The sequence below is a fragment of the Acipenser ruthenus genome, chromosome 11, assembly GCF_902713425.1.
Source record: "Acipenser ruthenus chromosome 11, fAciRut3.2 maternal haplotype, whole genome shotgun sequence".
In the NCBI taxonomy this organism is placed as follows: Eukaryota; Metazoa; Chordata; class Actinopteri; order Acipenseriformes; family Acipenseridae; genus Acipenser; species Acipenser ruthenus.
The window spans coordinates 40,000,324-40,024,255 of NC_081199.1; the positions used below are offsets into that span (position 1 = coordinate 40,000,324).

Genomic DNA, 23,932 nt, shown 5'->3' on the forward strand with positions numbered 1-23,932 from the left:
GGTTCTAGAGGTGAGTAAACATACAGCATTACACAGCAGTCAGTGTACTGTCCCCGGAAGACAGCAACGCGAACCGTGCGCGCCCGAGGGTGTGTGACTGCGCGGCTGTGTCTGTATGAGAAGGAAATCATATCTGCCGTCTGCTTATTCTATTCATGCGACGACATTAAAAGCAAAAAACGAACCACACGTGCAGACAGTTCTGTTATTCTGGGCTTTTACAAACAACCTGGATATTTATATAACGTGTTAATAACGTATTAAATACACGTGCATTCATCCGTGTAGCACAACACTGAACACAGCTACAACGCAGGGACGCATCGCACTTTAAAACCTCGGTTTGACTCTCTCATAAGGGGTTAAAACATGACTCGAGAGCTGCAGAAAGGCGGAGTAATCTGTGTCAGTCCTGGTTTACTCGACAGCACTTGTTTACAGAAGAGTGCTTTTCAACATAGCTGATCGTTGGATCTGTCAAAGCAGGTTGTAAAGCGGGGTCGCTTGGACATTTCCTTTCAGATAAATATAGCATCGAGTTCAGTGAAGGTTAGGTGGGGGCAACATGAAAGTAACCCAGGGTGAATAGCCGCTGTCTGTCCTGCTTACTGACTCCCTCCCAGCAGCACTGCACGCCCCGAGGCGGTGCGCTCAGCGTCGCCGTCTCCCTGTGCCTCCATATCCGCAGCTCGGATATTCACAAAGACCACACACACATAAAAAGCTGATGTTACATAACTAGCAAGAGAGAGCCAAATGCTGTGTTTTTTTTTTTGAACATCGTTAGATCCACGTTTAGGAGCTGCTGTGTTTCTCGAACAGCATCGTAACTCCAGTAGCTCTTTTCTGCTCGAGTTCACGAGGGCTCTGAGGTCATGGTGAAAATGTTCCTGGGTATTAAATGCCTTGGCCGGAGGGTCGTGGGTTCAACCCCAGGTGGGGGACATTGCTGCTGTACCCATTGACAAGGTACTTTACCTAGATTGCTCCAGTAAAAACCCAACTGTATAAATGGGTCAATGTATGTAAAAAGAATGTGTAAAAAATAATGTAATTGTATGTAAAAATAATGTGATATCTTGAAACAATTGTAAGTCGCCCTGGATAAGGTCGTCTGCTAAGAAATAAATAAATAAATAAATAAATAAATAAATAAATAATAATAGTGACACCATCGAAAGCAGAACACAATAGCTAACCAGACGAAACATGACTGCCTGAGTATATATCTGCCCACGTGATCTTTCAGTTTGTAAATAAAATCCGCTATGCTCCAAAATGATGGAATTCCCTTCCTGAGTCGATTAGGGATGCAGTGTCAGTGAATAGCATATACTTTTAATTCATGTCTAAAACCAAACTGTTTAGAATTGTTCTTGTGTAAGTTTTTTTATGCATTTGCTGTTGTTATCTTTCCTTCCATTTTATGCTACGTCGTTTAGTTATTTATATTTATTTTATATTCTTTTGCCTGTATCTTCAAAAACGTTGTTGACACACACACACACACACACCCGCCGACCCACATACACACAAACACACACTGAGACACACACACACACCCGCCGACCCACATACACACAAACACACACTGAGACACACACCCACCCACCCGCCGACCCACATACACACAAACACACACTGAGACACACACACACACACACACCCGCCGACCCACATACACACACACACACACACTGAGACACACACACACCCGCCGAACCACATACACACAAACACACACTGAGACACACACACACACACCCGCCGACCCACATACACACACACACACACACACCCGCCGACCCACATACACACAAACACACACTGAGACACACACACACCCACCCGCCGACCCACATACACACAAACACACACTGAGACACACACACCCGCCGACCCACATACACACAAACACACACTGAGACACACACACACCCACCCGCCGACCCACATACACACAAACACACACTGAGACACACACACACACACCCGCCGACCCACATACACACAAACACACACTGAGACACACACACACACATAAAAATTGTAAGCGAACTCATCTGTGTTTCAAACGCGCGCTTAGTGCTCAGACAGCACACGACACACTTCAAGATCGCTCGTTAATTTGCAGTAAACCGCAAGAATCATCTTCAACTATTACCGTCATCGGGAGACTTACCCTGGGCAGTCGCCATCTCTGGACGGAATAATGGGTCCACTGTCAATAGCAGAGGCAAAGTGCCAAAATTAGGAAAACAAACCCTCGCTTTATGAGAAAAAGCCATACTGTTTGTGTCTTGAACCCGGGATTAACGCTTCGACCTTCCGGCCTGGCGCTGGGGGCGAGGGACCTGTGTGAATCTGGCGATCTTTCTATACATTTTTTTCAAATCGTGTTGTTGTTTTTTTTACACGCACGATGTTAACCTAATCGACCACATGCTACACGTTTTAGAGCATACAGTGAATGTGGTTTCCAATAACTTGGCGTAATCAGGGAGATGAGACGTGTAGCCTATATGAACTACAGGAGCTGGCCCGCGATGTTCTCTCCTTATTCAGCTCTGATACGTCGTTGTAATTAATCGGTTTAGTAAGCTACAGTATAGTGTAAACCGGGTCAGATTTCGTGCACTTACCACCTCTATACATGTCGCTTTGCCATTAACACATCTCGGAAATACCAATGTAGGCTACAGCGCTGACAAGTACAGATAACTGCTAAACGGATAGGTCTAGTCGCCAGCAAAGATCACACTGTGTTAGGAAAGTGGCAGTACCCACAGCTCCTGCAATTTTCAAATTGCTTCCATGCTGGGGTCACGGCCGGCTTCGATTATACCACATTTCTGTTTTTTTTGTGTGTTTTTTTTAACAAACCGTTTACCAGTTCCTAACTGTTTCTGTCAGAATCTTCATCTTAATCCGATGAATTTGCGCAGGGATGTGTTCGAGCCCTGTTAAATGAATCTTACACCACCGGGGATACCGCGCTTCGTGTGAGCAGCAAGCCGGTGTGCAATGGAAAACACAACTAGAATGAACAACCCGGACCCGACAGTAAGGATGTTCAACAACAACGCGCAAAATGAGAACAATTACATACTTTTTTTTTTGTATTCACTTAATCAGTAGGGAGACTGGGGACAGTTGTAACGTCTTGAATTTCCACGATCAGAAGCCAGCTGCATCACTCACTCCATACATGCTCAGAGCAGGTCTGCCTGTCGCTGGAAGAGGAGCTGCCTGTGCCAAAGCACTGAGATTTGAGCTCTGAAAAACCCTGGTCTCTGTACTTGTAACTGACATGATCGATTGCTCCTATAGTGTTGTTGTCTCTTGCTGGAACACGAGGTTTAGTAATGGCTCCCTGTTTGGGGCCAGTTGTAACAGGTGTAGAGGATGTGAGTTGAAATGGAGGGTGTAATGGAGAGAAAGGGTTAGGGTTAGGGATTGGTAGAGGATGTAAGTTGAAATGGAGGATGTCATGGAGAGAAAGGGTTAGGGTTAGGGATTGGTAGAGGATGTGAGTTGAAATGGAGGATGTCATGGAGAGAAAGGTCTCCCCTACCACCAGCAGTTTGCTTTCACTTGTGTAAAAATACCGAACAAAAATATCATGTGGTAAATTCGTTGTGAATTTGACCGTTTTTGTTAATGGAAAGTTTGCACAATTTTTATGAATCCCTAAAAAAATGTTTTTTTTTTTAGTTTTTAGTTAGTCTTTTCCCTCACAAAATGCGTTCGTTTAAGACTAACACAAAATGTCTTGTGTTGCCTATTAACAAATACATATTAATATCTATCTATCTATCTATCTATCTATCTATCTATCTATCTATCTATCTATCTATCTATCTATCTATCTATATATATATATATATATATATATATATATATATATATATATATATATATATATGTGTGTGTTTATCACAAGGTGGACATTTGAACTAGGACCAAACACCGTTTGTTTCCCGGCCCATGTAAAGAAATATTCCTTGTTTGAGCCTGAGCACTTTTAGAAGTCTTTGTCAATGTTTTTCAAGATATAGTCTGTGTTCTATACTTTTATTGTCCTTGGAAAAATCAACCATTCGAATAAAGTTCGAATAATAATAATAATAATAATAATAATAATAATAATAATAATAATAATAATAATAAATAAATAACAGTGATCTGTTTGTAACCGATTTGTAATTATACAATCTTGAAACTATACATATTAATACAGGCATATAGGTTATGATAAGAGCAAGCATTTTGTCGATAATAGACGATGCTGTGAGTCTGTGTTTTTTTATTTTTTTAAATTCAGATACATTATCTTAATCTGCTTAACATTTGCATTTGTTTTAATTAAAAAAAAAAAAAAAAACTATCTGTCTTGATTGTATTTTTTATGCGAATTGGCCCGAGGGGTTCCTGAAATAACTTTAATTTGCTTGAGTTTGAAAAGACCATTCACAGACAGTCTGAAGCCCACTTTTACCTGAAATGAAAGACGTCTCAACAGCTCAGGCGAGGGGAATGTCAGCAGTTTCAAAGAGCTCTCTGCACTTTGTCATCGCACTAAACTATTTGACAGCTGGAATAATCTGTAAATAGTTCATTAGCTTGTATATGAGTTTCTCTTGTGCCTTAAGGGTCGCTTCAGGCAAGATTTACAAATGATAACATAAACAGCATAAAAGAAACTTAACCAAACAACGGCACGGGAAAGAAAGAGAGGGAGGGAGGGAGAGAGAGAGGGAGAGAGAGAGAGAGAGAGGCAGAGAGAGAGCGAGAGAGGCAGAGAGAGGGGGAGAGAGGCAGAGAGAGGGGGAGAGAGAGGCAGAGAGAGAGCGAGAGAGGCAGAGAGAGGGGGGGAGAGAGGCAGAGAGGGGGAGAGTGAGAGAGAGAAAGAGAGAGATAGGCAGAGAGAGCGAGAGAGGCAGAGAGAGGGGGAGAGAGGCAGAGAGAGAGGGGGAGAGAGAGAGCGAGAGAGAGAGAGAAAGGAGAGAGGCAGAAAGAGGGGGGAGAGAGAGAGAGAGGCTGAGAGAGGGGTGAGAGGCAGAGAGGCGGGGAGAGATTGCTGGAGCATTTCATATTGTTTAGAGCTGTTGTATATGAAGATGAGGCTACAGTTTACATTTTTTGCAACTTGATCTAACAATCCGTCTATTTTCCAATACTTCATGCACCCTATAGGCTGTAATAATCACAGCTCTACTTTGTCTATTTAAGGGTTAATATGATAACACCATGAGACAGAAATATTGTGAACACACTTCAGACCAATATATGCCACTAATCTTTGTTCATCAATCGACTCTTGAACCTAAATTCCCTCTGCAATGTGGCAATGTTAATAAAGTCACAATGACTGGATTAAATCACAGTTTTGGCACCACTATATCCATATCCATATCTATAGAGTCAGGCTGAGGTGCTTGTACTGAAGATACCCAGCCACTGAACGCAGTGTAAGCTAAATCAGTGGTACTCAACTGTGGCCCTCGAGATCTGATCCAGTCCAGGTTTTTACTCCAAGTAGATTCTAATGTAACTGAATCTGCTAAGAAGCAATTAACTAATTTAGGACCTGGTTGGAATAAAAACCAGGACTGGAATAGATCGCCAGGGCCAGTTGAGTGCCACTGGACTAAATCAATGGTTCCCAACCCCGGTCCTGGGGACCCCCTGTGTCTTCTGGTTTTCATTCCAACTGAGCTCTCAATCACTTATTATTATTATTATTATTATTATTATTATTATTATTATTATTATTATTATTATTATTAATTTCTTAGCAGACGCCCTTATCCAGGGCAACTTACAATTGTTACAAGATACCACATTATTTATTACATACAATTACCCATTTATACAGTTGGGTTTTTACTGGAGCAATCTAGGTAAAGTACCTTGCTCAAGGGTACAGCAGCAGTGTCCCCCACCTGGGATTGAACCCACGACCCTCCGGTCAAGAGTCCAGAGCCCTAACCACTACTCCACACTGCTGCCCTATATCAGAAATAAATCAGGATTACAGAACAGCTTCACCCATTCCTGGTTGTAAAACCAGCTGGATTAGTTACAGGGTGTCTAGGCAACACGCTCAGGGGTGTCTTATTACTCAGAATGAAACCAGGAACGGATCACACTGCTATGCAATGGGAGTTTCACTCGTTTCTCAAAAGCCAGATTACAGCGACTGATCCTGCCCACTGCTTCCCCATTTTATGAACTAATTTCTTTAACATGATTCATTTATTTGGATTTGCATTCCCTTGTGCAGCTGGTGTAGGTTTGAGCCAGGCTGACTACTCTCTCAGAATCACCTCCTCCACACCCGAAACTCCTAAACCCTTAACTGAACTGATCATTTGCTTAATTAGACCCTTTGTTCTCAGCTCTTAAACAGTTGCAGAGTTCAAGTTACTTCTAAATGTTATAACTAACTCAAAATTTGCAAATATGTAAGAGTTGAAAACAATTCAAAAGGTATAATTAAGCAAATGATGAGTTCAATGAAGGGTCTAGTTAAGTAATTGAGAGCTCAGCTGGAATGAAAACCAGCATATTAGGTAGAAGACACACACTATAGCGTAAAAATGGACTTTGTGTCTGATCTCTATTCCAGCAAGCTCGCGGTGCAGACTAGCATTGCACAACGACTTCAAAAGCTCCGTGTGTTTTCTTAATCCCCAATTTCCTAAATCTGGAACGCATTGTTCGTGTTTAGGGAAGCAGACTCGCTCCAGAGAAGCTCCGTCTCTGTTTGTCAGGTAACTTCATAGCGCTGAGAGATTCCAGTAAATATTTCAAAGTGATCTGGGACATTCGTGTCCTGCAGCATTTTACAAATCGAAGTTCCCCATGTGCTATTTCAAAATAATTCAGAGGATTTAAATGTCAAGAATGGTATGCACTTTTTTTTTTTAATGATCACTTAAAAAAGTACATGTAGTTCTGAATGTAATTTATGTTAGCGTGGATTCCAGAGCAGTAATCTGAAATCTGGAGTAAGCAAAGCATGCCAATTAATATATTTTTTTTAATGTAGTATACAATTCAACACGAACGCAGTGTGGGGTCGGCAGCGTGGCTATTTCTTTTCTTTTTTTTTAGTTTAAATAGTTCTGCCTAATCAATTTTCTGTTTGTTAAAATCTACTTACCGGGTAAGTCTATGCTTCTAATTACGTGTAACCTGCCTGTGAACAGACTTCCTCGATAGGGACGAGAAGGAAAACTAAGCGTCACAGTCTCCACCTAGTGGCTGTTGTCCGAGTGTGCAGTACGCTGTGCTCTGTGAATTCGCCCCCTGCTCTATAGTAAATTATATTCACCGGCCCCTACGCTCACAATGCCCGCGGTTTCAACCGTTTCTATTATTATACAAACGGGAGAAATGAGACAAACGAATACTTCAGACAAACAGAAGTAAATACATAACTAACTTTTAAAAGATTAATTATAATAGTGAGTCGGGAGCTTCATGTGACCTTGTGTAACACGCCACACCTGTGTCATTATCCGTTCAATATAGTGTATTATTAGCATGTACTGTAAGACATTATAGGAGGATCACATGTCTATACTCCCTATATATATATATATATATATATATATATATATATATATATATATATATATATATATATATATATAAGTTTGAAAAAAAGTAAAACTGCTGTGTACCAAAATGATCAATAAGCACAGATATTTCATTTAGGGGCTTATCAGGAGCCTTCATTAGAATTAGAATTGGAGCAGATGTAACTGTGCTGTCATGCCATTAAAATGATCTAAACTAATACAACTTTCCTATGAAATAGACGCCGGCTCTTCAATAAGCAGCGATGCCGCGGGGGTTACGCGTGTCAGCCTGTGATCTGAGCGAGGAGCTCCTATCCGTGGATCATTTGATATAATTAATGCCGTTAATGTCAGTAAACAATAAAAAAGAGCAAAGTCTGTCTCGGTCCCACCTGGACAACAACAGCCTCAGCGGCAGAAAATAATGTGTCTATTTTATTAATATGAGGATGAACAAGAATCTAAGAAGGGAGGGTTTAGTGCGCATTATTATTAAGGTGCTGGTAATGACAGCGCTAGAGAGCTGAGAATGGAGTGTTTAGACTAGTGCTCATTATTGTTAAGGTGCTGGTAATGACAGTATATAGACAGTTCCCTCTCCCTCCCACTAGCGCTATGATATCCCACAGGTAATCTGGAACATATTGATCATCCCTGTGCCCAGACAAGCCACTGCTAATTGGTCTGTGAGACTCTGCACTGCCACCTAGTCAACCATTATTTATAAGCCTCAATGGTTTAAATGAACAAGAGCAGGCCAGGTTTTATGGGTTTATAACTGCTGTCAAAATAATCACATCCAGATATATCAATCACCCTCCCAATACACCCCATCTCCGAGCAGCCTGCCAGACGAGGCGAGGACAGGTGCAGGCAGTGCGAGAGGGGATCCTGGCTCCCTCTGTCAGTGATGCCACAGTGTGGTACAGAGACTGGCAGCTCTACCTGAACTCAGAAGCCATTACATAAAACACCTCCAGCTCCACTTGCCCTTAGGGTTCCCCTGAAGTTTGTCTTGAGTTTAATGGTATTGCAAGAAACAGCTTTACACATTATAGTCAATAAACTGGATAAGAGACAAGGTATTCTTAAGTGTGGTACTTCAACATCAAATAACTAATGTTGTTTTGGGTAAATTAGTCCAAGACTAGAGCTAATCAGGGTTAACCCTTTAAGGTACAAGGGACAAATTGAAATGATCTCTGTGGTGCTCCCTCCTCCCATTCCCTCCCCCACTGTATGAACTCATGAGAACCCTCAGTGCCACCTGCAGAAGCACGCAATCAAACTCAATCAGCTCCAAAACATGGCAATGGGATTGTTAATATTGCACTATTAAACATTCCAAACAGCAGAGGTAAAAATGACAGCAGATCCGAGCAGGTGTGTTTTAAAGCAGGTCTGGGTAGGCAGTGTTAAATGTTATCAAAGAGCTGTGAGGGGCCTGACAAGCTGCCTGTCACTCAGGTTGAGGTTTGTGTTCCCCGTGGAGGTGAGTAGAGCTGCTCCCTGTGCTTCTCTCTGCCCTGCAGAGCGCTGATGGAGATGGGTGAGGTGAGTAGAGCTGCTCCCTGTGCTTCTCTCTGCCCTGCAGAGCGCTGGTGGAGATGGGTGAGGTGAGTAGAGCTGCTCTCTGTGCTTCTCTCTCCCCATGGAGATGGTTGAGGTGAGTAGAGCTGCTCTCTGTGCTTCTCTCTGCCCTGCAGAGCGCTGGTGGAGATGGGTGAGGTGAGTAGAGCTGCTCTCTGTGCTTCTCTCTCCCCATGGAGATGGTTGAGGTGAGTAGAGCTGCTCTCTGTGCTTCTCTCACCCCATGGAGACAGTTGAGGTGAGGGGAGCTGCTCTCTGTGCTTCTCTCTGCCCTGCAGAGTGCTGATGGAGATGGTTGAGGTGAGTAGAGCTGCTCTCTGTGCTTCTCTCTCCCCATGGAGATGGGTGAGGTGAGTAGAGCTGCTCCCTGTGCTTCTCTCTGCCCTGCAGAGCGCTGATGGAGATGGCTGAGGTGAGTAGAGCTGCTCTCTGTGCTTCTCTCTCCCTATGGAGATGGTTGAGGTGAGTAGAGCTGCTCTCTGTGCTTCACTCTCCCCTGCAGACGGCTGCCCTCACAGCCAGCAGAGGCAGTGTTCAAGGGCCAGGCTGCTCAGCATCAAACTAAGTGCTCCTGACAGCTAACCACACAGTTATTAAATGTGATCCACCACCACAGGGCTGAGACACGGCCCCAAGAAAGAGTCTCATTTACATCCCCCACACAAAGGGGGCTTTCACAGGCACACAGGCTCCCTGGGAACCCCATCGATCTGAACAGTAACTCCACACTCTCATTTCATTTCATTCTGCCGATTGCATGAAATCCACAATCTGACGTTAACACACACACGCACTCACACGCACGCGCACGCGCACTCACACACACACACACACGCATGCGCACTCACACACACACACACACGCACCCACGCACTCACATGCACACACTCACATGCACACACACGCACTCACCCACACACGCACCCACGCACTCACACGCACTCACACGCACTCACACGCACACTCACACGCACGCACTCACACTCACACACACTCTCACACACTCACACACACACACACACACACACTCACACTCACACACACGCACTCACACTCACACACACACTCACACACTCACACACACACACACTCTCACACACTCACACACACACACTCTCACACACTCACACACACTCACACACACACACACACGCACCCACGCACTCACACGCACACACACGCACCCACGCACTCATGCACTCATGCACTCACGCACTCACACGCACACACACACTCACACGCACACACGCACACACACGCACTCACCCACACACGCACCCACACACTCACATGCACTCACACGCACACACACACTCTCACACACACTCACGCACACACACGCACACGCACACACGCACACACTCACGCACTCACGCACTCTCACACACGCACACACACTCACACGCACGCACTCACACTCACACACACTCTCACACACTCACACACACACACACACACACTCACGCACTCACACGCACACACACTCACACACACACACACATACACACACAGTCACACACGCACACACACAAACACACGCATTCACACACACACACACACACACACACAAACTCACGCACACGCACTCACGCACACACACGCACACACACGCTTACACACACACGCTTACACACACACTTGGTGGGGGGAGCAAATATAGATATTAAGCAAACTTTCCTCACATTTTTTCAACTAAGGCTCGCCCAGCTAAGGACAGCTACCTCTTATTCCATCACCCAGCCTCTGAACCTGGTCACCCAGCATCTGAACCTGGTCACCCAGCCTCTGAACCTGGTCACCCAGCCTCTGAACCTGATCACCCAGCCTCTGAACCTGGTCACCCAGCCTCTGAACCTGGTCACCCAGCCTCTGAACCTGGTCACCCAGCCTCTGAACCTGGTCACCCAGCCGCTGAACCTGGTCACCCAGCCTCTGAACCTGGTCACCCAGCCTCTGAACCTGGCCACCCAGCCGCTAAACCTGGTCACCCAGCCTCTGAACCTGGTCACCCAGCCTCTGAACCTGGTCACCCAGCCTCTGAACCTGGTCACCCAGCCTCTGAACCTGGTCACCCAGCCTCTGAACCTGGTCACCCAGCCTCTGAACCTGGCCACCCAGCCGCTAAACCTGGTCACCCAGCCTCTGAACCTGGTCACCCAGCCTCTGAACCTGGTCACCCAGCCGCTGAACCTGGTCACCCAGCCTCTGAACCTGGTCACCCAGCCTCTGAACCTGGTCACCTAGCCGCTGAACCTGGTCACCCAGCCTCTGAACCTGGTCACCCAGCCTCTGAACCTGGTCACCCAGCCGCTGAACCTGGTCACCCAGCCTCTGAACCTGGTCACCCAGCCTCTGAACCTGGTCACCTAGCCGCTGAACCTGGTCACCCAGCCTCTGAACCTGGTCACCCAGCCTCTGAACCTGGCCACCCAGCCGCTAAACCTGGTCACCCAGCCTCTGAACCTGGTCACCCAGCCTCTGAACCTGGTCACCCAGCCGCAGGCTGTTCAGGCTCCACAGGGCCTGGGAATTTCAGTTGAAATTGCATGGATATAGACTTACTGTATATGCAAAGAAATATTACTGTGTTACAAAAAAATAAAGGGGTACAAACAATCGAAACAAATATTCTCTGACACTAGGAAAGCAATATCAATCATATACATTTTAAAAAAAAGATATGTTTTTAGGAAAACAAAATATGTCTTCAAAGGGCAATTGTGTAGCTTGATGGACTGTGCAAAAAAAACTTGCTTTGATTTATCAAACTTACTATTTACCGAGAAAGAATAAACAGACATGCAGACATTCCTGTAACAGAACGCAGCTATAACTATAACTTCAAGGATTGCTGGCTACACAAAATAAAGAGCTGAGCTGCCAGTTAATGGCTCCGATAATTAGAGCTCAGTGCTTGCTGGAAATAGCTGAGGCTTTTCAATGCATCTCGCTTTATTTTCAGTAACAAAGAGGCCGCTCGGATCAAACCCTCTGAGGGATGCACCCCAAAGACAGTACAGACCCCCTGAGTAAAGCAGGGGACAGGGGGGTACCCCTTATTCCAGGTCTCAATTTATTGCACATGGAAATGGCTACAGTCTGGCAACATGAAGTTACCCCTTACACTTCAATCCTGACCTGAACTCCCCCTGTCTGTCCTGCAGAGCCTGCTCACTGTGCTTGATTGAGCTGAGCTCTGTGGTGATCGTGTCATGTACACTAATCTCAACTGGGGACTAAGTTTAGACCCTCCACCCCCACATTCATTTCGCTTGTGACCTGAACCTGATTCGAACCCAAGCCTCCAGAGGTGGAAGGAGGCTAGTGAATACGACAGCCGTGCTGCCTAGCCCTGCTGAGGAGACATCGCTTGAAGAAGTCCAGCTCCTCTAACTTTAAGTCTACCGCACTGATGCATTGTTTATAGAGCACAGTCCCAGCTCAGCATTAGCATGATTGCTTATTTACAGTGAAGCCCTGCCAGACAATATGCAATTAACCAGCAGAGAGAAATAGCTAGCCCTGACCCCGCTGTCCCCCAGTCCTAGCCCATAGTGGACTAGCATTGTGGGGCAAATAGAAACCACAACCCTGGCTCCCTATGCTTGGTTCCGCGGTATGGAGGGTTGTACTTTTGCACTGGAATCTGAATTCTGGGACTATTCTGGGAATTGTGGAATTGTTGTGGTGCAGCACGCCAGCCTCCCCACCCAGTCCCCAGTGCGGTGAGGGAGCAGCGAGTCAGCGGGGGCTGTGTGGTCATTGTTCTGCTGCAAGATCCTGTTCTCTGAGCCCTGTGTGTGCAACCACAAGAGGTGCTGTTCCAGAGCTGGTCTGGGGCGGTGCTGGGGTGGGAGTGGGGGCACTCAATTAGTGACGAGTGATCGGTCTCCCTGATAAACACGGAGAGTCGTGGTCACCGAGCAGGATGTGAGAGCATTGCATGTTGAAATGTACAGAACCTCGTCACAATGGCACAATTAAAGAACCACTGTTGTGAGTTTTACCCAAGTCCAGCCTCCCTGTCTGTTTGTTGAGATATTCCATCTGTATGGTCATCTATAACACCGGCACTGCTGTTTGACCCATGAAGATCATACTCTGATAATACCACAGCAAGCGTGATAACCTGTGTTAATGTCTGGGCTGATATACTCCGTTTTTTGGCCCACTGTTTGAAAGCCCTGCACTAAGAACTTATTTCAGGTTCAATGCTGCACTCTACTGGCTGTTATTGATACTACAGGTACTATTCCAATATATTTCAGACAAGCTCTGCCTGTTGCACTGAATGCACAGCTGTAAACTGCAGTTGTTCTATAAGGCGATTGTTTTTCATAATATAATATTATTGTATTTGCATATTTGCCCTCCCCTACCCATTGTATGATGGTGCAATCATTCTGAGTTCTGTCGCTCTTATACAGAGTTCTAATCATGTTTCTAGCAGAGAGACAGCCGTCTCTAACAATCATTGGAGCTTACTCGTCTTCAGTCTTTCATTTCCTCATTCCAAAACCTAGTATTCCAGTCAGTAATTCAGTTAAAGTATCCAATCCTCACAGGTTTCACCTTTGGGAAATTTAAACTGAAAGAGAGCTCAGAGAGACCTGTTTATTCAAAACCATCATCAATACTGTGTCGATTCAAAAAAAGACAAAAACAAACTGCTCTATTTGTGTTTATAGCATGAACATGTAATCACAAGCCACAACAAACAACGTGCAATATCAGCTCCACAAAAAACAGTAACCACAAGCTCCAGCGAGAGTTTCTGTGCTATGTTCTGCTATGCTGTGCTCTGCTGTGCCGTGCCGTACTGCGCTCTGATGTGCTGTGCTGTGCTCTGATGTGCTGTGCTGCGCTCTGATGTGCTGTGCTGTGATCTGCTCTGCTCTGCTGCACTATGTTCTGCTATGCTCTGCTATGCTGTGCGGTGCTGTGCCGTGCTGTGCTGTGCTGTGTGACAGGTGTTGGAGATGGATAGTGCGCGGTGCCGAGGGGCCAGGGCTATTTTCACTGGTCTCTCTCTCAGTCTAGACTGATAGTGATTAGCTCAGCCCTGTGGAGAGCAGCGAGAGGACTCCCCCTATGTTTAATATTTGCGGTTCCTTTGCTCTGTGTGAGAGTATAAGAAGTAAATCATGTGGCTCCAGAGCTGTGCTTCCAGATGAGAGCGTTGGAACAGGACTCAGCGATGATAATATAATGCTAACATTAAAGAAGGACAAAATAGAATTAGTTCTGCTGGATTTGTTGAAAACAAAAGAGCGATTGAATATGAAGAGGAGCCAGCAGGGTCTGCTTCGGAGGGAAAAAAAACACTAAACAAAACACAACTTTCAAATAGTTGTGCCAGGAACTGCCCTGCTTACCTTATAATGATGTCCTCCAAATCATGTGCAGAATCGCTCAATGAAATCGTCCGATTACCAATTACAATGTTTAACCAGTAGATGGTGCTTCATTGTATACCTCGTGAAGACAAGAAAGTAAGACATGCACACATTATATATATATCTCATGTCCCCTCCCGGGCTCTGTAGTACTCCCCTTTCTAAATGTGTGAATCCTTATAAGTGTGTTACATATTTAGAAATATTAAGATTCATCGCTGTCTGCAACCAGCCAGCGTGGGGAAGGAATTCAAAAGTCAAACAGAATGCTTGCTTACATAGCGAAAGGTGTAGAGTACAAACCAAAGGATATATATATATATAAAATGCACCAGTGAGACTGCACTTACTATGGCATCAACGCTGCTCCCTGGACTAGAAATAGGCCAGTGCAGCTTTGGAGGGTTACAGGGGTATAACGTGTGCTTTCTGAACATCGTGGAGGCAACAGGGGAGACTTTTTGAAGTTATTAAAACACTAAAAGGAATTAACATAATGACTGGGGTTAACTCTGTCAAGCGCAGCACATGAGCAGATGCCACAGTTGGAAATGAAGTGGAGGTTTAGGAGAGAGGGTGGGAGACACTGCTTGACACAGTTGGTGAGTGTCTGGAATGGGTTCCCATAGGTCCCCAAACCATGTTGTTGATTCTGAATCAATGGGATCCTCTCATAGTCGACTGGACAAAGTTCCTCTCGTTCAAAACTTTCCCTAACATGTTCTGGGATCTTAAACCAGCACAGTATTTCATCTCACAGCTGAACCACCTGGATAGCATCTTCATCAGATTCGGCTAGAAAGACTTCTAATTTGAAAGAGTCCAATAGCTGAGGTAAAACTAGTGGAATAGCTTGACTAGTCGCCAGTTTAAAAAAACAATGTTTAGGGCACTATTTACGAGCGTGTTGTTTGTGCACAACAGTATATTTAAAAACTGCATGGAATATTTTCAAAGTTTTTATAAATGTTCTGAAATGTATTGTTTATGTCAGTGGATTACAACTGCTGCTGCTGCACTTCCTTCCATCTGAAACCACACGCTTCCCAATTACCTCCCAACCTTGAGATGTGCGATTAGTCAACTAATCACTGTAGTTCAACTGTCACTTTTTACTAGTCAACTGTTCAGTGCTCCTCCTAACACAGACCAGCATGAAACAACACAAACATACAGAACAGTGTTCAACCAAAAATACAAATTCAAACACATACCTTCAACATTAGAATTATTACAAACTGTTTAATTGTAGTTTTGAGGTGAAAATTACATTTTATTATGCCATTCTAGAAAAGGTTTACATTCTTAATGTGCTATTTTGGATGCCTCAATGAGGGCGCTGGACCCAATGCAGCGCAGGTTAAACTAGGACATGACAGTGAAGACAAGAGGAGTCCACAGCCAGACTGCTGCTGGAGCAGTGAGGGGCTAGGAGAGGGCAGCGTGTGGAGCCTGTGGATATTCAGCAGCGTTCTTCCCTGCACGCTATCTCTGGATTTTTATTTATTTTGTTTTGTAAGAGATGCTCTTACAGTATGGGAGCCCCACACACCCCCTACCCACACACAAAATACAATTTGATTAGCAACCCCCAACCATTCAAAGGCATGTTTAAAAATAAAATAAAATTAAATAAACTAAAAAAGGAAAATAAATGGGCCAACATTTAAAAAAAAGTATCAAAGGAGTCTTAGACCGAGGAGAGGTGGGGGAGAAGTGTTTAGCAGTGTTGATGTTTGAGGGACCAGCTGCTGGTGATCAGTCCTGCAGCTAGCAGGGGGTGGGCTAGGGTGTGGTGCGCTTGTAAACGGGGGTCCTTCGGTGCACCCCCTGGGGCTGGCGGGACCTGTAGGGGTGGCGTGAGAACAACAGCTGGGCTTCAGAGGCCAGCGAGTAACACCTGCACCTTCCAGTTCCACTTTTAAAAGGGTTCAAATATTCTTCAACCTCCCCTTTCTAACCTACCCCCAACCCTTTACGAAATGTACAGATTTTAAGAAAACAGGACTTTTTTTCTCAAAAAAAAACAAAAAACTTTCAAAACATTTAAAAAACAAAAATGCACAGATTGATGATAATAAATACAACCCCAGAATGCATGTTTTTTATGTTCTATAAAGTCCCTTTTGCTTGGGGTCAGTAGCCTTGCAGCCCGTTGTAAACCTTCTGTATCGACGCCTGTTTCAGCAGCTCTCGGATACCTGCAACAAGAAGCAGGGCACGGGTGAGACAGGCAGGAACATTAAATACAGAGAACGAAAGGGTTAGCCAACACCCTCACCTCGCCTTCTGAGAATGTGATCCCCACGCTGCAATAACAGTCTCTCCATCACACTGCAATGCTATTTCTTTCTTTCTTAAATTCTTTATTTCTTCATACAGGTATGGAAATAAGAAAACTGCAGAGCCGTTTCACCCATTCCAAGTTTTACTACGAGCTTGATTAACCACAGTGTATAGGTAACAAGCTCAAGTGTGTCTTATTAAACTCATAGTAAAACCAGGAATGAATCAAGCTGCTATGCAATGCGAGTCTTATTTCCATCCCAGTAATAATGAACTTTCTTTCTTTCATTCCAGCGCCCAATTTTATATTAAATCCCTCTTCCCTACACGCCCAGTTAATCCCAAATAATGTGTTGTAACAGCAGCAATTTCCTACAACAGCATATGAGAGTTAACATCTGAGTGTACAATCTGCAAACCGTCTGGTAAGATTAAAGGAATTATTCTGTAGCTACAATTTACTAGGACGTTAAAAAAAAAAAAAAGTAGTAGTTTACGAAATGTCATAGTGTGAGTAAGCAGTGAGTGAGCATGTGGGCCCTGCGCGCCTCACCCTTCCTCTGCTGCTCGGAGAGCTGCTCTCGTGGGAACTCCACGTCGAAGCTGATGATCAGTGAGCCGCGGATGTTGTTGTTGTCAAAGTTGGGCAGGCCCTCTCCTTTCTTCCACAGCTTAGCGCCTGGCTTTGTGATCTTGTCCCGGATAATGTGCACCTTCAAATCAAGACAGATTCAACAGCGTCCGTCAGCATGGAACTAGAACCCCAGTGCTAGCACATCACCCCACGCTGTTAGAGTACATGGAACTAGAACCCCAGTGCTAGCACATCACCCCACGCTGTTAGAGTACATGGAACTAGAACCCCAGTGCCAGCACATCACCCCACGCTGTTAGAGTACATGGAACTAGAACCCCAGTGTTAGCACATCACCCCACGCTGTTAGAGTACATGGAACTAGAACCCCAGTGCTAGCACATCACCCCCACGCTGTTAGAGTACATGGAACTAGAACCCCAGTGCTAGCACATCACCCCACGCTGTTAGAGTACATGGAACTAGAACCCCAGTGCTAGCACATCACCCCCACGCTGTTAGAGTACATGGAACTAGAACCCCAGTGCTAGCACATCACCCCACGCTGTTAGAGTACATGGAACTAGAACCCCAGTGCCAGCACATCACCCCACGCTGTTAGAGTACATGGAACTAGAACCCCAGTGTTAGCACATCACCCCACGCTGTTAGAGTACATGGAACTAGAACCCCAGTGCTAGCACATCACCCCACGCTGTTAGAGTACATGGAACTAGAACCCCAGTGCTAGCACATCACCCCACGCTGTTAGAGTACATGGAACTAGAACCCCAGTGCTAGCACATCACCCCACGCTGTTAGAGTACATGGAACTAGAACCCCAGTGCTAGCACATCACCCCACGCTGTTAGAGTACATGGAACTAGAACCCCAGTGCTAGCACATCACCCCACGCTGTAGAGTACATGGAACTAGAACCCCAGTGCCAGCACATCACCCCACGCTGTTAGAGTACATGGAACTAGAACCCCAGTGCTAGCACATCACCCCACGCTGTTAGAGTACATGGAACTAGAACCCCAGTGCCAGCACATCACCCCACGCTGTTAGAGTACATGGAACTAGAACCCCAGTGCTAGCACATCACCCCACGCTGTTAGAGTACATGGAACTAGAACCCCAGTGCCAGCACATCACCCCACGCTGTTAGAGTACATGGAACTAGAACCCCAGTGCTAGCACATCACCCCACGCTGTTAGAGTACATGGAACTAGAACCCCAGTGCTAGCACATCACCCCACGCTGTTAGAGTGCATGGGAAGCATTACAACTCATAAGTCTTGATATCACCCAGGATGACATCTGTACACAAGACAAGACACGATGAAGACGCTGTGCACAGTGGTCAGTGTTACTCAGCAGCGCTACCTTGTGTCCGTCCAGGTGTGTGATGTCCATTTCGAATCCCACCAAAGCCTCCTCCAGCGAGATTGTCACATTCGTGTAGAGATCATCTCCCCTCCGCTCGAAAACGGGGTGCCTGAGAAACACAAGCAGAGCCAATAACTGTTTCAGCCCTGCAGCTCCAATGACGAATCCCAATGTCACAAACTCGCTAATGGACTTGTGAGACATGTGTCAGCTCCCACCCAATCAGCACATCTTAAATACAATGACAAAATGATACACTCAAAAACAGCATGGTCTCTAGGTTACTGAGAGTGAAGTGTGAGATTTCTTACTTCATCACTTTAATCTTGAACCTTAGGTCTCCTGGCTCCCCATCTATGTGCGGTTCACCTGAGAGAGAGAGAGAGAGAGAGAGATTTAATGGGATCAAGATTTGCAGGGAATGGGAGGCCTGCATGCTGGGGCTGGGTACTGGTTTCCATGAGGAAAGTGTGATTCCAAAACAGATTCTTCACAAAACATCAGGTCCCAGATCCCTGACTTCTACTTCTAAAGAGTAAAGCAGGAAGAAAATAAATAAATACAAGGTGGTATAACAGCTGGCACGTCAGGGCTTCACTTCAAGAGGTCATTCAAAATTTTCACAAGAAAAAAACACAACATGGATAACTGTAATGAATATTTGTGGTCACCAGAAGTCGCCATATACCAGGGAAACCACCAAGTGTGTGTGTCAGTACAAGAGTGGCACCTGTATGTAGACATGCACGTGGCCTTACCTTCCCCAATGAAGGGGTACTCCATCTCGTCTCGGACCCCTTGCTCAATCTCCACCTCCAGAGTGCGCTCCTCGTTCACTAGCCTGGGACAAAGAAGAGAGGGAATGAGAAAGAGAGTCTGCTGACACTGTGTCGTGCCCAGCTGTATTCTGAGCTTCCCCTGCTTTACCCAGCCTGTACACCCAGAGAGTCAGGGAAAGAAGAACACACCACCCATCCTGCTCAGTGGTGTTCATCTCTAGACAGATCTTCACTTGTGATATTACACCTGACAGTAGTCTCTGTCTGTCCTGATCTGCTCCTATCTTGAACGCCCCATGATTTCAGATACTACACTTCACATGGCTGGAATTGCCTGTACAAGAAAGAAGAACTGAAAATGCGATATGGTGACGGGACCCCTGCTAACCCCCAAAAGTAAACTGCGGCTCCAGCGGGACTCACTTGACATTAGGACACTCGTCGCAAACCACTTCCTGGGTCATTTGGAAGCGGCCGGGCCCCAGCTGCGTCGTCCTCATTTCCTGTCGGCAGTTGCATTTCCTTTTTCCTGGGGCCTCTTTTGCGACAGGCTTATTCCGAACCACCTGAGGGGCGACATGACTTTGTGTTTAAACTCATTTAACAGCACGGGTGCATCACACATTCAAGACCTTTGTTATTAGGATCTTTCCTATCCCTTACACTAAAGACATTTTACTGCATTTTCTTTTTTTCCCCCATATCTGAAGACTGACTTACTTCCACAAAATTCCCAGAATATACTTCTTCCAGGGTGACCTCTAGATCGACTATGATGTCATTTCCTCTAGGGATGTTCCTGTCCTGTTGCCGCGGGTTACCGCCGAACATGAACCCAAAGTCTCCAAAGAAACTGAGGAAAAAAAAAAAGGAAAAGAAAACGAATTCAGAAATGAAGAATGGACAGACTGACAGAGATCGAGTGGTGAGGTAGGCATGCTGTAGCAGGGCCTGTTCTAAAAGGGTAATCCATTGACAGCTGTCAGTAATGCAAGCTCATTTGGATCCTCACCTGGAGAAGATATCCCCATGGGAGCTGTGGTGCCCCTCCTTCAACCCCTCCTCCCCGTACGCATCATACTGCTTCCTCTTCTCCTCGTCAGACAGCACCTGCAGATCAGCAAGCCAGGGCGTTAGTGACACCACCCTGGACACAGCTGTAGTGCAATCCCCACGCGTGGGCTACAGTACAAGCATAGTAAAGTGTACTGGAGCGCAGTCAACGCATGGTAAAGCATAGGGAAGCACTGTAAAGCCCAGAGGAGTTTGACAGATTAAAAAATGTGGCAAACCAACTATGATTGATGCATATTATAAACTATGGGAAAAGAGTGGGGAGACTGTGAAATGAACAAGCACATTTACAACAGTATTTATACTTGGGTTAATCCTGCAGTTAATCCTTTGGTTTTCCATATAAGCCCATGCGCTTGCCAGAGTATAAGAGAAAGGGATAATGACTATATTTGAAATCTATGGGTAGATAAGACTCCGTTCCACAAATCAAAGGTATATTCCATAAACTGTTTTTTGTTTTATCAGCTCCTAATTGTGCATTTTTAAAAAAGTATCTGAGGTTTGTGTGCAGTGATAATTATTTGCGTTTACACTAATGCAGATGGATTATGCAACATCCTATTTTCGGCCAGGGGATTGCTATAGTCGCAATGTAAAAAGCCAGCTAATACTTCACTGAGCTGACTCCACTCCGTGTTTTCTAGCGCTCCCTGATATTAACCAGCAGGCAATGTTCAACTTTGACTCCAGAACATTGCGCAAATCAGCAGCGGCCACACAGTTCCTTTGACCAATAAGGGCAAGCGGCAGAGTTTCCAACAACAACGCTTCCGTGAACGCACACACACACACAGACCTCCGAAACGTTACATCATTTTTTTTTTTTTTTTTAGAAAGTGGTTTTAAATATGTTTGTTAAACATGCGCAAATCGGAGTTAATGAAATACTGTCTACAGTTTATGGATTTATTTCATACTTTAAAAACAAGAGCATTTGTTATTACTCGTAAGGAAATGCTTATATTTAAAATGGAAACAAACACGTTAAACGAAACAGATATTCCTTACATTTCTACATAACTAATTCGACTTTTACTTATCAATCAAATATGTTGGTGTGAAAAAATAATAATAAAAAAAATTGGTTAATTGAACATACAGTAAATACCGGCCAAAACAAAATTATACCTAACAGCCAATCACAGCGTTCCAGGTGTGTACACTAAGAAAGACTGATCTCACATCACTGCAGCCAACATAACGAGAAAGAATTACGACTGTGTGATGCTATGGTATAGTAACATTGTTAAAGGATGTAATAATCCCATGTAGGGGGGCCTCCGCTGAACCCCCCTCGCCAGGGACTGCAGCCCCAGCGAGGGGTAATATCCAATTGGTTACACTGTACTCTTGATCTCCGTTTACCTCGTAGGCGGCCCCGAGGTCTTGGAATTTGTCCTGCGCTTTGGGGTCGTCGGGGTTTCTGTCGGGGTGTAACTGCATTGCAAGTTTCCTGTAAGCCTTTTTAATGTCCTTGATGGAAGCTGATCTTGAAACCCCCAAAATCTGGTAGAAATCACGCCTAGAAAAGGAAGAAAAAAATTGAGTTTATCAGAGGATAACAAATAGGTCTCTGACAAGCTGCTCGGATGCACACAAACATGGGCACAACTGTTTGTATTGTTTCAATGGCTTTGTTCTGTGTCTCTCGAGCAACAACAAACGAGATTGTAAAAATACTGCGGATAGATCTTGACCCTTATAGCAGTAAGCATATGGGGTGATCAGTCCACTACAATAACGTACAATGCGTTGCAAACTGATATGAAAAAGATCCATCTGGTGCTGTAAAAATGTATTGAAACGGGTTGACTTAAAGGTGAAAAGCAGACGTGAAAGTGTGAGGCTGTGGGCGCGAGAGAGCGACCGAGAACAGGTATGCATATTACAGTCTAGGATTTTGTAATGCAAATCAAATCAATGAGGGACATTGGGGTAAGAAAATGTCATTTTTGTCTAAATACAATACGTAACACTAGAATCCCCCTTTTAAACTGGATCGGTCAGTCTGTACCGTTTCAATGTTACCGTAACCTGATTGAACAGCTTATAATGAACGCAGGATTTGAATCGAAAGAGCCGTGAATGGCTCCGGAAGAGAGGCACTCGCTGGGTCTCGTCACAGGATCATCCCTGATCGGGTTCCATTCAGATCCCAACCCGGTTCAAACAGCCGCTTTTAGTTTTACAGTGGAATAACTCTCCGTGCTTTACTCTTCCCTCTCCGGAGTCGGTGGTCCGGCCACACAGTACTGCTAGACCAATCAGAGTGTAACATGTGTACACTCTTTCTTTAATTCAAACATAAATCAAAACCACGAGCCCTCGCCACCTCTTTGACAATGTCCACTCACCCCGCTAGCACAGCCGCGGAGACATACAGCAGCAGAAAGCAGATATTGGTGAGGTTCATGCGTCTGGAAGCCATGGATCCCGAATTGCTTTCTCACTGCACTTCACTCCTCCAGCGAATCACACACACACCGGCTCCGACTGAAGACCTGTCAGCGCTGAGTGGACTTGCACCCGGAAGAGGGACCTCTGCTAGGCCCGCCCACTGCACAACGCTGTTGGGTAGGAGTCGTTAAAGGGAACGCTTAAAACACCGCCACAACAGATAAACATGAAAAGTAGCATTCTGTCTTTAGAATGCAAATAACGTCAAATCTATTAAACACCAATGGTCAAAACCCTGCCCTACACACGCATACGGAGCAGATGGGCCGGGTTAACCCCTAATTGCTTATGGTGTCTTAGCATCATGCTTCCATAGCGAGTTTGCAGCCCACTTTGTGCACATTCCCCAGGCGTCGTATTGGATGTAACTAATTATTAATTGTTATTTTAAAACAAAAGACCAGTACAATGTAAAAAAAAACCCACACACTTTCAATGGAGTAAAGACATTTGATATCCGCTCCTTATGTCTCCTGACTGCTGCAGACAGGAAATTGCATCTGAAACTGCCCTGCCTGTTCTGCCTTCCCCTGAGGAGAGGCAGTGTTTGGAGTTTAATTTCAGAGAGACAGAGGAGCTACTGTGTGCTTTGAAATAGCAGTGATACCCCACAATAGCTTGAAATGAACGCGTATGAACGTCAATACTGACGGACACCATGGTGACATACAAGTGTGCACCCCTCTGTCTTTGTTCATGTTTAACAGTGGCAGCCAGGATCGATGGTACCCGTCCTGACCCGACTATCAAAAATCAATCAATGAATCAGTCAATCACCAGCACTTTTTAAT

The 23,932-nt window shown here is 45.1% G+C and overlaps 1 protein-coding gene across 1 annotated transcript; it reads right to left on the reverse strand.

The window, feature by feature from the left end:
* Positions 1–15,797: 15,797 nt before the first annotated feature.
* On the reverse strand, positions 15,798–23,247 carry LOC117426445 (dnaJ homolog subfamily B member 11). Its single transcript, XM_034044012.3, has 10 exons — positions 23,039–23,247; positions 22,050–22,206; positions 20,620–20,717; positions 20,328–20,460; positions 20,031–20,173; positions 19,587–19,669; positions 19,140–19,197; positions 18,826–18,937; positions 17,415–17,574; positions 15,798–16,776 (listed from the first exon to the last, which is right to left on the reverse strand). The coding sequence occupies exons 1-10, from the start codon at positions 23,110–23,112 to the stop codon at positions 16,712–16,714; spliced, it is 1,083 nt and encodes a 360-aa protein (XP_033899903.3). The 5' UTR covers positions 23,113–23,247; the 3' UTR covers positions 15,798–16,711.
* Positions 23,248–23,932: the final 685 nt, after the last annotated feature.